This window comes from Theropithecus gelada, chromosome 8 (genome assembly GCF_003255815.1).
Source record: "Theropithecus gelada isolate Dixy chromosome 8, Tgel_1.0, whole genome shotgun sequence".
NCBI classification, from domain to species: domain Eukaryota; kingdom Metazoa; phylum Chordata; class Mammalia; order Primates; family Cercopithecidae; genus Theropithecus; species Theropithecus gelada.
The window spans coordinates 87,291,737-87,310,087 of NC_037676.1; the positions used below are offsets into that span (position 1 = coordinate 87,291,737).

Genomic DNA, 18,351 nt, shown 5'->3' on the forward strand with positions numbered 1-18,351 from the left:
TCATAGAAAAATAAGTTGTCCTCAACAAAACAACCAAAGATTTTTATTATGACAGCATGTTTGCTTTTGTGTGTGTGTATATATATATATATTTTTTTTTTGAGACAGAGTCTCACTCTGTCACCCAGATTGGAGGGCAGTGGCATGATCTTGGCTCGCTGCAACCTCCGTCTCCTGGGTTCAAGCAATTCTCTGCCTCAGCCTCCCAAGTAGCTGGGATTACAGGTGCATGCCACCATGCCCAGCTAATTTTTGTATTTTTAGTAGACATGGGGTTTCACCATATTTGTGTATAATTTTTGACAAGTATTTTCTGTAGTAAAATTTATCTAGAGAAAAAGAGCAAAAGATATTTTTCCTGTGAAGATAGTATTACCAATGTCTTCTAAAATATCTCTAATGTATGCATATACACTCAACTACTAGAGAATAATAGTAAGCAAAAATAGGGACAATATAATTCACTGTGCAGTAGAGAAGTTATTAACAGGAGGGGGAAAAGTAGAAAACAAAAGCAGAAGAGAGTTAGAAAGAGCAGTGCATGAGAGACAGAGGAGGTTCATTCCAGGCATTCCATCCAGAAACCAGATGTAATAGCACAAAACCATAGCCCATATATAGATAGTGACTCTGCATAAAGAAAAGTAGAAAGTGGACTAAGGCCAGTTGGACCAGGTAAGGGGCAAGCTTTCTCCCAAGGACAGCACTGAGATATTGAAGTGTGATGAGGAAACGACTTCTACAATTGCTCAAGAGGCAGCCAAGATTATATGTAGAGCCTGCTTTGCAGGACCTAGATGAGCATTTGCTGCCCCCCCATTCTAAGAGAGGAACTGAGCAGCCTGCAGAGGGTTAGAGGCTCACTTTAACATTTCCTGGTAGGTCCAGGAAAGAACTGACAGAATCTCTCCAGATTTCTGTGTTACATTTGAGCATTGTTTCTTGAGTAACATTAACTTATTAGACCCAAATTCCATAATAATCCAGCTGAGATCTGAAAGGTGTTCTTTCAGTGCTAGACATGAGTCTAGACTTAAACGAAACCTTGGCTCCCTGGAGACTTCTAAGTTCCAGCCAGATGAGTCTGTATTTCCAATTGTTTTCTAATGTAGGTTCAATAAAGTAGAGTAGTAGTGGTTTATTGGTTTATGTTTTTTAAGGCAATACATAAATTAAAATTAGTCAACTGCATTCCTGGGCTAAGGAGTAGCTCTAATTGCTAAGAAATATATTCTGTTAGTTTTCAGCCATAGTCTTATTTCTCCTGCATTGAAATCTAATGTTATAAGATAAAATATTTTCTATTAAATTTGATACATTTAAGTAAAACTGCATATGCCTTCATGAAAGGAATGAGTACCACTCTTCAAAGCAGAATCAATTTGCAATTGTGACAGATGATGTTTCTCAAATTTAGCTGCAATTCCACGATGGTACTTTGATGTCTTTGAAGTAATTGACATGAGGAGTGATTCTGTATTTTACACTGTTCTACTACTTTCAGTTTAGTCATTCATCAGAGGGATACTCCAGAGGGCCCATGCTTCTTGCAGTTTTTATTTTGCAAACAACTTTGCATTGTAAATAAAAGTCTGCTTTAAAAAAAAAATCTGATTTTACAATGGGAAAAGTTTTCTCATTTTTATGTAAAAATCTGTTCTTCCCTTGAGACTTAGTGTTTATGATCCATAATATATCATGTATACTATATCATTTCTTAATTGACAAATAGTTCTATTTTAAGCAACATAGATTGCATTTTTTTATTTTTTCAAAAAAGTCTGAAGACTAAAGAATCAAACTAAACACTCTAATTCCCTCAGAAATTTCTGGGGAACATCTAGTCCGAGATTATTAGAAACCAGAAGGAAAAGAGACAGAAGAGAAATAGACTGGAATCAAATAAGCGTCCAAGATCTTGAAACTTGGCTCTTGACTGAGGTATGAATACTGCCAGTCCACCTAATAAAAGCTCGGAGGCAGGTATAGCTGTTCCATAGTGAGAGTTTTAAAATCTTTCATTTCTGATTGTTGTGGATTCAACATATTTCTAAATTCCATTATCCATTTGCATACCCTTCAGTCAAAAGATTTAGGATTAAATGCTCATGTCACTGAGAATCCCTATTTGTAACCGGCAAAATAATACAGTGTTCCAGGATCATTAGAAGTAATGAAAAGGTGATAAAATTGAAATGGGTTTCAGAAAAATAAGAAAAGTGCAGTAAACTTTTTACAAATATAAACATATTTCATTTAAAGCATTGTCTTTGAAATATGAGATTGTTCTTTCCTTAAGCCTTTTTGCCTTATAAAATAATTACTGTAGTCAACAGTAGGCTATTTATTGTTGTTTTTAACATCCATACTTGGCAAAATGAAAAGTTGCCAGTCTTATGTTAGTCCCCACTTGTTTTCTTTGAAATGGTACTAAACTCTAAAAATCTAGAATGGGAACCACTACTATTGAAAATATCAACGGGAACTTCAGTGATTTTCCTTTTCATCAAGCCCAGGGCTTAGAGGAAGGCATGCACAACTCACTGCCTGTGTTTTGTCTTTTTTTTTTTTTTTTTTAGAAAAACTGAAGCTTCATAGCAACTTTGAGGGAGCTGGAGTTTTCTCGCATCTAAGACATTTTATTTAAAGGATAAATTGTATATCCTGGTTTCCATCAATTTCCAAGGAGCTGGATTAAAATATCATTGACTGCTAAAATATATATTAAACGTAGTTCCTCAAAGTAGTATCCGTTATGATTTCATTATTCCTTCATCTGAATCCCTCTCACATTGAAGATTTACTCTATTTGCTAAAATTTAATTTAGCATCATGGAAAAATATTTCTAAATTCCATTATCCATTTCCATAACCTTCAGTCAAAAGATTTAGGATTAAATGCTCATGTCACTGAGAATCCGTATTTGTAATTGGCAAAATCATCCAGTATTCCAGGATCACTAGAAGTAATGAGAAGTTGATAATATTGAAAAACATCCTATGTGATTGGACACAGACTTGAGAAAATATGGGGTGCCTGTGAGTTGGGTCCTAGGTGAGTTATGGTGCATTTGATGCTCTGCTGTTTTCTTCCTTCTTTCTCCTTTCCAGTGAAATCAGATGAGTTACAGACCATCAAGAAAGAATTAACCCAGATCAAAACTAAAATTGACTCCTTGCTAGGGCGCCTGGAGAAGATTGAGAAACAGCAGAAGGCAGAGGCAGGTAAGTGAAAAGGATCTGTGATCGCAGACAGGTCAGAATTGAACCAGTGAAACATTGTCAATCACAGAGGCAGTACAGGGCCAGAAAGACACTGGTTGAGTTTAACAGCGGTTAATACAGATATGCCAACAATATCTTTAAGCCAAGAGTTGCAATAATAAAATATGATTTTTTTCTTTTAGAGAACATGAACCAATTTTTCTAAGATTCATACTAAAAATAAAAGGCAAGGAAAAGTGTTTTGATGGAATAATCAGCACTAGTTGAGTCACAATTGAGTTTGTCTCAATATCAAGTAAGCTTTCAGAAAATCAATTAACAGAATAATGCTATCAGGCTAACATAATATTCACATATAATTAAATTAACTGCAGCAAAATTTGACAGGTTTCAACAATTATTATAATGCCCCACTCCTGCCTTTGCTGCCACCCTGAAACACTTCAGTAGCCAAGTTCAGGAACCTCAAGACTAAGAGCATGTGCCTGGCTACCCACAGGCCAAGTTATTTGATTATGTGTTTTACAATTTAATAGCCTCTGTCTTTTGAATTGTCAGCCCTGACCCAGCTCCTTTCTAGTACAACTCTAATGCTCTTTTCATATGGCTACAGATATTTTTTAAGTCACAAGTATATGAGAACTGGTATAAACTAAGAAGTAGGCCACAGTTTGAAAAGTGTGTTCTACAAGGCTTAGATGCCTCCGAAGCCTCCTTAGAGTTAAGATGGGGATTAGGAAGAGACCCAGCAGGTAGCTAGACTTATGTTTCTTCAAAACCCAGCCCTTGCTCTGACCAGTGTCATTTCCCTGTATCTGTTCTAGATACTGGCATTCAATATAAGACTTAATTTGCTGGAAGAGTTCCACTTCTTATAAAACAAATAAATAAAGTGCGAAAGCCCTTGATAAATTTGGCCTCTTCATTTTGCAGATGAGAAAACAAAGCCTCAGAAAAGTAAAGTGATTTTCCTAGATCTGTATATCTAGTTAGTGATAGACCTCTGTCTCAAACACACAGGAGCCTGTCAAAAACTGACAGCGGCTTGTAACTGAATTTAATGCCTTTTCCCATTTACAGCCCCAATCTCAGGTTCTCCCCAGGGCTTTGGTCCAGGATTTCACTGAAGTAAGGCTATCTGGGTAACACCTAAATGATGAGAACTCATGGGGACCTAGGGCCCCTGAGCTACCACACACAGGAGCCTGTCAGTTTTTTGACTCTTATCACTGAGGTAAGTGTTGGAGCTTACCCTTGGCTGTGAGCCATATAGGGCTCAAGAATGAAAAAAAGGAGATTTGAGTTGGTAGTGTAGCATAATGGATGACAGAAATAAACTCTGGTTCAAATCATTACATACCACATACACAGTTTTCTCATTTATAAAATGATACTGATGGCTGCCTCACATGGTGAGTAATGAACAAAGTAGCATATGTAAATTATATAGCACAGAGTTAAAAATATAATCATTGGAGTTATCAAGGATTAGTAGCAACATACCCATGTACAGGCAAATGGACATTTCCTCATACTTTCATACAGCCCATTTTTAAAAAACACAAGCCATGTACCTAGCACATGGTCAACTCACACTAACACTTGTTAAGGTAGATGAGTAATGATAGACTAAATGGAATCTTTCTTAATTAAAAATTTCTATTACAAGTGTATTTTCTATTCAGAAAAGGTATACTGCCTATACTTTTTAATAAAAAATTTTAGATTTTAGAAAGTTTTTACATGCCGTCTATGGCACTGAGGTGTTACTGTAACTGAAATATTCTGTGATGTTGCCTAAATCAATATTTCCCTTTGAGGAACTCTGTAAAATTCATTATTATGTAAAACAACCCTTACAGCAAAGGACTTTGATAACCAATTTGCACTTCAGTTTAAAGGATTATGGAGAACTCATTTAAATATAAATCACCTCAAAGAGAAAAATGTGATCCTTATTCCACCATAATATACCTTCAGTTTCCTGCAATGACTAATACCTTCCACATATCTTTTTGGAAGATCATTGAGAAATGTAACACTAAAATTCAAAGCTTGCATCTTTTTTTCCTGAGATGTCACTTACTTTTGAACATGTTTAACCTTTTCCAGTCATGAGACAGTTGCTTTTAAAATAATAGACTTAGTCCTTTGATATTTATGTCTTTCTCTTTAACTTTTTATGAAGAAAATGAATTAATTTAATTTGTAACTCCATTCTTTTAGTAATTGTTTCCTGAATAGTGTCTGTATTTATAGAGATAAAAGATAAATGTTTTATACATTTTACCATATTTTCTTTATGAAAAGAAATCAGGGTTACCTGGAAGGAATTAACACTACCTTATGGAAAGTTGAGTGAAATGCACTAAAACTCATTTTAAAATGCTCATTGCCTCCCTATTCAAGGGGACAGTCATTATAATGCTTAATTAGTTGAAAGCTAATTACTTGGTAGCTAGCATTTACTCTTCATTATTACTCTTTCATAAATTTCTCCCTCCTAATTTACTATTAGTTATTTGATAGTGAAATTTTCCAGCAGAGAAGTAATGGCAGGAAGGAGATGGAGAATCGGAAAGTGTGGGGAAGGACACACAACATGGGCTGTGCCTGAGGTCAAGTTCCATAGTATCTTTTTTTTTTTGAAAGTAAACTCCTAAGCTCTCAGTACATTATTTTGGATTTTCTATACCTTAAATTGCTCAAATAGATGTGTGTGTGGTGTCCTGTCATTTGAGATTATTAAGTTCCTCAGAACAAGATCATATCTTCTCTTCCCTAACTCTGCCCAACACCATGTATTATGTACTGGGCACAATTTAGCAAGTCATTTAACTCTCTCAGGTCTCAAGACTTTCAAATGTAAACTAGAGGAATGGGTTATGGCCTCAAATGTATATTCCAGCTTCTAAAATTACGATTAGTGTGCATCCACCATGCATATATTATTTTTTCCATTACATCACACAACTTCTTTGGGGATATAGTGACTATGTAGAATATAGAAAACCAGAACTAACACTTAAAATCAGTTTGGCCAGCAATTTTGCCTCATTCTTAGATAATTCTTTTAAAAGAGCCACATATAAGTTGCCACATATGCATAGCACAAATTACATGCTTTACACAAAGATGTTAAGTGACCAAAAACAGTGAAAGGCACAAGAAGGAAAAGTAAAGACTGGGTATCATGCAATGGGCACAGTTACTCCATGGGTAACTACATTTTTATTAAAAAAAAATTACATTTCAAGTGCAGACTTTCTGAAGTCAAAAGGCAATTAGACATTATTTAGTTCAATTTTATTCTCACTGTTATGCCTGATACATAAGCAGCCAAATCTGACTGGGACAGTTCCAGTGATAACATTGTGATGTTAGACCTAAGCCTTAGAGAGGTTACAAATAGGAGTCCCACAAGATAAATTCATCCTACCCATATGTTTGGTATAAGAGATGAAGTTTTCAAAAATAAATTAATGTCAAAAAATTGGAATATTGTAAATAAATTTCAAAATTTGAGTTTTAAAAATATTGAACTTTTCAATACTGCTACTCACTTTATCACTCTATACATGACATGCACTTTTCAGTTTGCTAATATCTTTATCCAGCCAGTTCACATATTTATATTATTGGTCCCTGTTCACATTTATGTCTGAGACTCCTATTGTAGGTCTTCCTTACACTGAGCCAAAATGTATTTTGCTTTCACTTGGTTCAGTTATCACTTTTATGTTCTCTGTAAGGAAACTTAATGTCTAATTCCTTGTGATACAACAGTCAATTAAGTATTTAAAGCGAGTGGCTCACGCCTGTAATCCTAGCACTTTGGGAGGCTGAGATGGGTGGATCACTTGAGGTCAGGAGTTCGAGACCAGCCTGACCAACATGGTGAAACCCCGTCTCTACTAAAAATACGAACATTAGCCAGATGTGGTGGCACATCTGTAATCCCAGCTATTAGGGAGTCTGAGGCAGGAGAATTGCTTGAACCCGGGAGGTGAAAGTTGCAGTGAGCTGAGATAATGCCACTGTACTTCAACCTGGGCAACAGTGAGACTCCATCTCAAAATATTAAAAAAAAATAAAAAAATTAAAATATATATATATATATGATATACATATATATTTTTTTAAGGGAGCTATAAGTATTCTCACCCCTCCAAAACCTTTGAACAGAGAGTTGATATCATTGGCCTGTGGGTATTCATCTTAACTACATTCAAATTTTGATCACAGCATCTTAGAGGCCTTTTTGGTCTAGAGAAATATCAACAGTTCCTGCAGTTGCTTCTCATTTAACTTGGTTTTGTACCTTAAACTATTGCCATCTCTCTTCACTAGTCATTATGTAGTCTGTCAACATTACATTGCTCAGAATGGAAAGTGTTGCTCCAGATGTAATCTGACTGCTGTAGCCTGTAACATGACTACTATTTCTGTTCTGAATACCTTACTGCTTTCATTGATACTTCAGATTTGGTGATGCTTCTGGTTACAGATGATGAATTAAACACAAGAATTGAGCAGTGTTCTCCCTTGAAACTGCATTAAAAATAAGGATAGGGTTTAGCAGCTGGACAGGAGGTATACCTAATTTAGCACATCCTAGAAATCCAAGTCCAATTTTGATCACAAACTCCCAAAAAGTTCAGAATTCAAGGCATCATATTCCTCGGGAAAAGAGGACATAAACAGTTGAAAGTCTGTTTAGGAAACAGATTCTTATGTCCCAACTATCTCTGCTGCACTTTGAAAGAAGGCTGGAGAAGTTTCCTCTAGAGAAGGTAAAACAGTGGGTCTCAGGGCTGGTAGATGACAAGGAAACTTGAGAGCACTTAAAAGCAGTTGGGGGGCCGGGCGCGGTGGCTCAAGCCTGTAATCCCAGCACTTTGGGAGGCCAAGGTGGGTGGATCACGAGGTCAGGAGATAGAGACCATTCCTGGCTACACAGGTGAAATCCCATCTCTACTAAAAATATAAAAAATTAGCCGGCGTGGTGGCAGGCACCTGTAGTCCCAGCTACTCAGGAGGCTGAGGCAGGAGAATGGCGTGAACCCGGGAGGCAGAGCTTTCAGTGAGCCGAGACCCCGCCACTGCACTCCAGCCTGGCCCACAGAGCGAGACTCCACCTCAAAAAAAGGGCAGGGGGGAAAGTTTCTGTAACTACTGTAGAAATGCCACCTTCTCCCTGACTCAGCTACCAGAGCACTGGCAGGACACTAGAAGAGTCTTCAGTTGGGAGCATGAGTAGCCAAAGAGGAAAGACTTAAAGATGCTGATATAGGATCAACTAAGGAAGCACTCAGCCAGTCCACCTACAGAGACAGTATCTCTCTATACTTACAAAGTTGTCAATCAATATTTTAATACTGTTAACGTGAACAAATAAGAATCACCAGATGAAAGAACACATTTAACATAATAAGCAAATGCCAAAAAAATCAGAGGAAACAAGCATATACAGGAAGAATAAAACTTCAAAAAGAAGGAAAAAAAAAAAAAAACACTGACTAATACCCTCAGAGACATAAGAAGATACTATAATAAAAACATAAAATTATAAAACTGAGTATTCAAAGGGCTGATAAAAGAGCTTTTAGAAATTAACATATGATAGCACAAATAAATAATACAATGATTGGAAGACAAAATTGGAGAAACTCTCCCAGAAAATATGGAAAAAAAAACAGAAATGGAAAATAGGGGAAGGATATGAGAACTAAAGGATGAATATCTGAATAAGCTTAAGTCTCAGTTTTCATATTTCATCTCTATTCAATCTGAGTTGGGTTTCAGTTTACCTATGTGGGAACCCAAGGCACAGGAACCATCTCAGCCTAATGGCCTTCCAATTAACTATTTTGATATACCCTTTCTCTGAAAAGTACTAAAAAGAGTACTTCACCAAAGCACGGTGACAAACCAAGAAAGAAGAAAAACAGCCTTCCTAAAGCATGGACTCTAAAAGCAACAAACAAAAGGAATTTTCAAGATAGAGGTAACAGAGATGCTAGGAGATGAGCTGTGCAAGAGATCTGGAAAGAAATGAGTCCAGGTCAGAACTGCTCAAAAGCTCTGGGATAGACTTTTTAAGACATCAAACTTGATGAAATAGCTACTGGGTGGGAAAGAGGATTGGTTAAGAAGGAGGAGTAAGTTTGCATAAGTACATAAAGAGAAGCACCTAGAGAACTAAGTTTTAAAATGTGAGGCAGTTTTTAATTCTAGAGAAAATAAAATACTCTTCAGGAAAGAAAAATTATTCATCCTGTTCTAACAGCTTAGCTGCACGAAGTACTTTCATAGTAAAAATTATGTAAAAACTGAAAATTTATGAAATCCAATTTACAATGTGATTCTCTAGAGAGATGGGAAGTGAGTGGGGATTGTAGGACCAAGAACTGAATCCTCAGCTTCCTAGGGATAATGTCAACAGATAGTGCATAAAACTGATTGAGAAGTAGCAATATAAACATTATTTAGAGATAGGAGTGCGTGTATTTAAAAGATTCAGCCAATAGGAGTGCGTGCATTTAAAACATTCAGCCAAGTGAGTGGAAAGCCTTTAAGGAGCTGGAAATGGTGAACAGGTAGGAACAAAACGCTGCTGTTTTTCACAGCAAGCTTGTAAAAATATTTGAGTACAAAAATTAAATATTTTAAAGAAGTTCAATATAAGGCAGAGGAAAGACATTGAGTTGTCTTTAGCAACTAGATCAAACCTTTCAACTGCTTAGTGGAGTGCTTCCTGTAGCTATCCATCAGTTAACTGTAAAGGCAAGATTGCCCTGAACACTTATTAAAAGCAGCAAGGAAGGCTTTATTCAAGACTATTGCAATAGGAGATAAAATTGAACTAGACTCTGCAAAAATAAAAGACAGGATAATATTTTTAATGCTAGAATCAGCTAAAGGCAGGCAGATTCTTGAATGCTGGAGCAAGCTAATGGAAAAGTATTGGAGGATGTTGGAGGAGGAGATTTGGTCACCATCTGTGTTTGCTAATTAGCTCTTATTAAAGTTAGGCTGCTACTCTCCCAAGGAGACTGGAAGACAATGGCCCTATCTTATTCAATGATAACATGTCAAAGAAATAGCTCCTGAATCTTAAGAAAAATATTCCTGGGTTACAGAAAATTTGCCTCTCAAATGGGCAGAGAAAGAATTTACAATTGCAAGTTTGTTAAAGCAAACACTCTAAGGAAAGGATGCTCCAGGGCCTATGGTCAGGAAGAAACCTACCTGTAGTTGTCAAGTCAAGGGGAATATTGAAGCCATCTTGGGAATAACTGAATCACAGTCTTTCAAAATTGAATTCTTTCTCCTCATTTTCATACCTAGATATACTCCTCTGTACCTATAAAATTGCCAGTCTCAACATTATCCTCTATTCCTACTATAGCAGTGTTGCCAAATCTTATACCTTTGGTATATTTTTACCCCACCCCTTCTCTCTATTTTCCTAAAGATACGCCAATACCCAAACCCTCATCATCTCTCATATGTTCTGTTGCATTCACCTTATTTTTTAAACAAATTTATTGAGGTATATTTTACATAGAATAAAATTTACTCATTTCAAGAGTATAATTCAATGACTTAGTAATTTTACTAAGTGACACAACCATCACCACAAATCAGTTAGGATATTTTCATCCTCCTAAACATCACCTTTCAGTTGGCCTCCACTTCTGATTTGTTTCCTCTCCAATTCATCTTCCTTGTGGAAAACAGATTTACATTATCTAAGGTCCCAGACAGGAATAAAACAAAACTAGGTTCACATCACACTAGAGACCTAGTTTAACTTACTAGCTGAATGAAATTTGGGAAAGTCCTTACAAAACCTATTAAATGGAGAAAATAATATCTCCATTAAAACCATTATTATATTTAAATAAACACAATTATATCAGTAATTTTTAAATGATTTATGTTGCATTTGTGTCATCTCAACAATCTTGGGTATTTCATGTGAACAACTTTGACGCCATTTCCTCCAAAAATGTACTTACATAACTAATATATTCATCTAAAAACAGTCTATGTAATTTTCCTGATGTTCATTTATGTGGTTGATAGTAATACCATCCATAATAAGTTGCATTTTTCTAAATGGCATTTATTGGAACCATTGAGTTAAATTCATACTATATACAAGTGTTGTAATATAAAATTTTTCTTAAAATACAGTTTATACTAGTATGCAAAAACAATGATTCAAGGATACTAGCTTGGCTCTAGTGAATAATGTGACTGTTTTTGTATCAACATTCTTTCCAACCATCTGCTAAGTACAATTCAGCTAGCAATTATCTAGCAATTAAGGCAGCATGTCAAAAAACTTAATTGCCAACTCAACCAATTTTCATAGTTATATTAATGATAATAGCTATGCAGCAAACTCAATTTAATAAAAATGCTTTGAACATAAATCTCAACAATTCTAACTTGTTTTCTGAATCATAGATAGCTTTTTGAAGTAGAGATGAGATGTGCAGAAAAAAATATTTGAATATGAGGATTGGAATGTAATATTAAATTCTTTCCTTTCATGGCTTTTTAAAGCCTTAGGCATTTTCCCTTAACAGAAATATTTACCTGTAATTTATACTTCTTTTCCTTTGATAGTCATTGTTTAGCTAACTACAACATGTGCCCCTAACTAAACAGACTTCTTCATTCTTAAACTTAAAATTGGTTATTGAAGAGATTCGAAGCATTCCCTTGGTATGTCAGATTAGGCCTTCTTTTTTAAGACATATATAAGAAAACAGCCAAGGTTATAAGATTAGGAATTTTAAGTTGGAATTCCAGCTCTTGCACTTCTTACTGTGTGACCATGAGCACTTATTTGTTCCTCAGTTTCCCCATGCGTAAAATGATAAATAAGCCTACATTGCAGTATATTTCAAGGACTCAAGTTAATGAATCTTACATGGCCAGCACTTCATAAGCACTCACTAACTTGTAGCCATCATAAACCTTTTTGTTGTAATCCATAATGTAGGTGTCTTAGAGGTGTCTTTTAGACATAAGCTGCTGGCTTTTTGGCTTCTAACCAACTCTTTAAAAAAAAATCTGATACTCATTTCTCTGTTCACAAAAGAAATGCTATGGTCATCCATCACTCTGACTTAAAGAAACCAACAGACTCCAAAATATGTTAGTGTTCGAAGGCAGCGCTCCTCCAATAAGCACTGGAAGACATCACATTTCATTGTTCTCTTGAAGACTTGTCAATATAAACACAAACAATTTTCTTCTCAGAAAATTTCACACCTCACATTTTAGTTTGACTTTGTGGTATGGGATTGTTATGTAGAATGTGGCAAGGAGGTTTTTCAGTTTGTTTGTTTGTTTGTTTTAATCTTGAATTTATATTTTTGTTACCACTGTATGCAAAATTCAGCAGCCACTTTAACTAAAAAGAATTTGACACATTTGACATTTATTTTCATTAGTTGATTCCACAATTCATTAATACATTCAGCAAACACTTAATTTGTGATTAAGGGTCTGAGTTAGCCACCAGGTAAACAAAGATGAATAATAAAAATGTTTCTGCCCCAAAGAAGCTTTAGTGGCAGAGAGAGAAATGCACATACACACAAACACACATACACACTCACACACTCACATTGACAATAAAGAGTGATGACTAGAAAAATAACTATGCAAATAAAGAGAATTGTATAAAGTTAAGAATAAACTAAACAACATTACTGATCTCTAAGAAAAGTAAAATTAGATAATTATTTATAAAAAAAAGAACAAGTTGCTTTATCTCTATTTCAGCAACATAATTACTGAATCAAAACTGCCTATTAAACTGTGAACCAACAGTTTAATAAAGAAGATGTGCTTTCATGTGTGATTTTATTCATGAAACCTATCATTGTTTAGTGATTATAATATTTCCCATTGAGATGACAAAAGCTATGTTCACTACCTATTACTAACGCACAGGCTGATTGTATTTGTTAAACTCCTATGAATCAATTACCATTATAATTAAAGCTTTTTTTTTTTTTGCTCAACTCAGATAATGACTTCCAAGCATTTAGCTTTCAAGTTAATGATTGGATGATGAGAATAATATATAAGATTTTTTGCAATGAACTGTATTAATATACCCCTGCCTTTGAAATACATCAGAATCACATGTATGTTGTATATTAATACAAAAAATAGAGTAACTGTGTCTATGTACTATGTACTGTATTAGTTTGTTCTCATGCTGTTAATAAAGACATACCCAAGACTGGCTAACTTAAAAACGAGGTTTAATGAACTCACAGTTCCATGTGTCTGGGGAGGCCTCACAATCACAGCAGAAAATGAAAGGCACATCTTGCATGGCAGCAGGCAAGAGAGAGTGAGAGTCAGGAGAAACGGGAAACCCCTTATAAAACCATCAGATCTTGTGAGACTTATTTACTAGGAGGAAACCACCCCTATCATTCAATTATCTCCCACAGGGTCCCTCCCACAACACATGGGAATTGTGGGAGCTACAATTCAAGATGAGATTTGGGTGGGAACACAGCCAAACTGTATCAGTACTAGACTATGCCTGTCTAAACATAGAACTAAAAAGGCCATTTTGAAACCAAAATTCAAAATAATCTTTGTAGTGCCCGATTCTTAATGATCAGTAGGGGTGAATAATTTTGACATGGGAAATGTGTCTATAGCAATCAAGAAATAAATATAGATTCAACTCAAGAACTGTTTTGAACCTGTTATAACACGTTTGTGTGGTCTTTGCAATCTAAAAAACACATTCACATCTTTTTCTTCATTAGAGCACACAGCAATTCTCTGAAATAGATGTTATTTTCATGCTTACCTTTTAGAGAAGAAAACCACAATTAATAGGACTAGTAATTAGCAGAAGTATGGATCTCAAACTCTATATCCTTCCTGATACCTTACCTCTTCATGTGCAAGGCATTTAGTGAGGGCTACAGAGCACAACAAAATGTTTTGATAACTGACTTGTATTGTGCTTTTCAGTTTACAAAAGATGAACCTCTATATCATCCCCTTTTAGTGTGACAACGATCTTCTGAGGCAATAGCTCAAATTTCCAGGAAGCTTAAACACTAATGAAAAGATAAGAAAATAGAACTAACTATAAGACAGCATTTGATCAGGGCCTTGGTTGATCAAAGAGGGAAAGATTACATTCAGCTGGGAAGATCAGGAAAGTCAGCTTTCCTGATACAAGCTGAAACAAATTGATATATGAAGCCAGATGAGGACTATGCATCTTTAAAGTTGGGTCCTACAGGGGTCCTTTGAAAATCTGCTATGCTTCCTTGGCCAGAGATCTTCTAGAGAAAAAATTATATATATATATATATATATATATATATATATATATATATATATATGTGTGTGTGTGTGTGTGTGTGTGTGTGTGTGATATAAATAAATTATATATATTATATATAAATATATATATATATATATCACACACACGTATAATTTATATCACACACACGTATATGTTACTTTCAAAATCAAAACATAAGCGTTCTCAAAAACCAAATGTTTCTGGAATCATGCGAGAAGAAATGGATATGCTAGGCCAGTTGAATTCCTCATATTTGTCAGTCTTAAGCAAAAGTCCATTTATGTGTTGTAACAAAAAGATAAACACAATAATCTAACATTGAGAACGTTTGGTTTGATAAACACAATAACCTAACATTGAGAACGTTTGGTTTTAAAAAAATTATAAGATTCAAAGCATTTTTCACTGCATAGAATTATAAGAATCCCAAATTTCTATTTCTCCCTCTTTCTTGAGGTACCAGCACCAGGTCTTGAAAGCTAGGGCATTTCAAACAAGTGGAATGGTGACATACAGTGGCAAGAGGTGAGGGGTTTAGATGATATGTACAAAAACCTTTTTTAGGAGGAAGAGTGGGGGCCAAAACCAGAGTAGCCACCTCCATCGTGCAATCAAAGGATCAGTGATAGGAGAGGCAACAGAAGAGAACAAGAGATGTGATTATTGGTAGAGGACTCAAAACTGTCCAGTGCTCGAGCTAGTCGACCTATCACATCGTTTTCTCAGTGGAGCCTACTCATAGATGTGTATGTGGGTTGACCTAGGTTGCAGATCTAGAACTGTAGAGCACAATGAATGATATCTGAAGGAAAATGAGAATAAAACCTAGAAATATTCAGTAAGAGTAAAATTGAGAGTGTTTTTGGTCTTTCTTGCCTTATTTACCTTCCTTTTAATTCAGACAACTGAGTCTTCTCTAGATTAAACAGATTTTTTTTCTTTAACTCACTTTTACCTTCTTAAATTGGATAATTTTCTGTATTTAGAAAAAATCTTGGTTATATTTTACAATAACCACTTTATAGTCTTCACAGGACTTTCTGTGCTAAATGTTATATAGACATTAGGAAAAATGGGAAGAATTTATATACCATACTTCCTTCCATCAGTACATCTGTATATGCATATCAAGATAAAAAGTACAGTTTTAAAAGCAGAGTTCACATCCTTACTGCACTAGTAATGTTGTTAAATGGAGAAATTTGAACCTAATAAGTTGATTTTAAAAACATCAAGACGTGTATAGCTTGTGTCTATTTATATGAAGTAAATGTCTTTCTCTTAATGAAAGGGAGCCTATGTTTTGGTCATTTATGATACCCATAGTAATTATTTGCAGCTTTGGTTTGATCCACCAGCTCCTTTCCTCCTCTGAAACAGAGGCTCAGCCCCATGTTATTCTCTGATCTGAACAGGCCTCTTGATCTACGCTTACTGTTGTTATTCCTTCAACATACTCACAGTAAGAGCATACCATCTCCCTTTTGTGTCTAATAGAACATGGAACACATTTATGTAGTCCTTTATAATTTGCAGAACATTTCCCAAATACAAGCTCTGCTAATTCTCACAGTAAAACCCAGAGGTAGGTATAGATGAAGAAAGAATGACTTAATCTGTTTAAATGACCTGACCTGACCAAATGGCCAAAACTTAGACTCAAACTCAGTGTCTATAATTCAGTGGGTAAGTAACAAAGCTAGAGCTAGAATCCTGTCAACTAGAGCTCAGAGTAACTAAACTTTGACAACAGAGGCAAGGCAAAACAACCCTCTACTACTGTCTTATTTTCAATAAACTTTATCATTTGGAGAATTAAAATGCAAGAAGGTATAGATACACATTTATTTATAAAATTATTTTAATTGTAAACAATTTCTTGGAAAGAATACCTGCTTATTTGCACATTTTTATCAGTTTGTTAATTTACATATTAGTTGTTTGAAAAGTTTCGTGCTGAGACAAAATGTTTATATCAGTGCTCGTTTTCCTTTAATCTCACATTATGAAAAAGACCAGAAATGAATACCCTAAAGTTATTTAGCTCTATAAACTACCTTTATTGTAATGAATTATCAAAATTTAGGCTATTTAAAAACTCAGATCAAAGGATAGATTAATAATCTGATTTTTTAAAACCCAGCAAAATTAGTGAAAACAACCAACTTTGGAATAGTCATGAACACATGGGAATAAGGTAGAGGAGGAGGAACATACGACGATCTAATTTATTAGATGCCCAACATTTCTTTATATTATCATAGGAAATGAATACCACCCACTAGAGGAAATAATTATGATACTGTCAGCACACTTTCCATTTGAGCAGGTTTCTGTGAATGGAATGCACAGATCCTGACAACTAGAAGAAATTCTACTAATGTAGAGTGTAGCTTCGTTTGTTGAGCACTTATTATTTGCAAGTCACTATACTAACACTTTGGTTCACTACACCAAACCCTGAAAGTGTAGGAAATTGTTGTCCTTATTGCATGAATGAGAAAACTAAGACACACGGAGGGTTAATCATTTTGACTTTGAACAGCATCACAAAGCTATTAGGTGATGAAGCTCAACTTTGAACCCAGGTTGTCTGACCCCAGAATTTATGTTCTTAACCATTGAAGTTAACCACATCTGTCAACAGAATTTAAACTTTAAATTTTCAGGGTATTGTTCACATAGACATGTTTTTTGAAAAAACAACATATTTGCTTTTGTACTTTTTTCCTCAGTGAGTTTTTCTTTGTCTTTTTCACTTAGGTTTGAACTTGTCAATGAATTTTCTCCATCCTGCTTCCTTGAGTGAACAATTTCTATGATGAGTCTGATTTTTGCCATTTGTTTTTGCTCTATTTTCCTCTCAGAAAGACATCCTTTTTAGAAAGCACTATATATAAAATAAAGTAGCCAGAAAAATCAATCTGTTTATGTAAATCTTACTAATTTATGTACTACTACCATCTGGATTCCCTAATTTTTGCTAATTCTGTTAAATATGCTTACATGTAAGTGCACATAGAAAACTGTACATGATTGAAAAAAATCACTTAAAGCATAATGTTACCTAACCTTCTGTACACCTTTAATAGCATATAGAGTTTACCCTTTCATGGACTGTTTTTTCATGGTTTATCCAAATGGCTCATGAGCAACCCAAGGTAGTAGTCATTTGCTTTTTCCCCCCCAGAAGCTCAGAAGAAGCAATTGGAAGAGAGTCTAGTGCTGATCCAAGAGGAATGTGTGTCAGAGATTGCAGATCACTCTACAGAGGAGCCTGCTGAAGGAGGGCCAGATGCTGATGGAGAAGAGATGACAGATGGGATAGAGGAGGACTTCGATGAAGATGGGGGTCATGAGCTGGTAGGAACGAAACATTTGGTATTCACACCCTTTGGGTAACAACACTAGCATGTTAGCAACTCATTCATTCTAAAATAAGGATTAAATCATTTGGGGCTTACTTCTCTTATATGCATATATTTAAGGGAACACAAGTATAGTGCTTTGCACATAATAAGTGCTCAATACTTTATTGCTAACTTAAAATAGGAAGGTCTAAATGAAGGAGGAAAATAAATATTATATAAGTGATTAGGTTTATTTAAAGTCCGAAGTGAAAGATTCTCTCCAAAATGCTCCATTGCAAAAGGAACCTTGCATTTATACGATTACAAGTGAACTATATGTGGATATGATATCCTGGTAACAAACTACAATATACTGGAAGATACCTGGGTTACTAACTGATGATA

The 18,351-nt window shown here is 35.2% G+C and overlaps 1 protein-coding gene across 22 annotated transcripts in view; it reads left to right on the forward strand.

Moving 5' to 3' along the window:
- Positions 1-18,351, forward strand: part of RALYL (RALY RNA binding protein like) — a 757,987-nt gene that overhangs the window by 704,991 nt on the left and 34,645 nt on the right. For 16 of the 22 annotated variants that reach the window (XM_025395091.1, XM_025395093.1, XM_025395085.1 and 13 more), the window contains 2 exons: positions 3,112-3,225; positions 17,787-17,959. In XM_025395091.1, coding sequence (XP_025250876.1) covers positions 3,112-3,225; positions 17,787-17,959 — 287 coding nt within the window. The remainder of the gene's footprint in view (positions 1-3,111; positions 3,226-17,786; positions 17,960-18,351) is intronic. The other 6 variants (XM_025395101.1, XM_025395103.1, XM_025395102.1 and 3 more) reach the window with 2 other exon arrangements.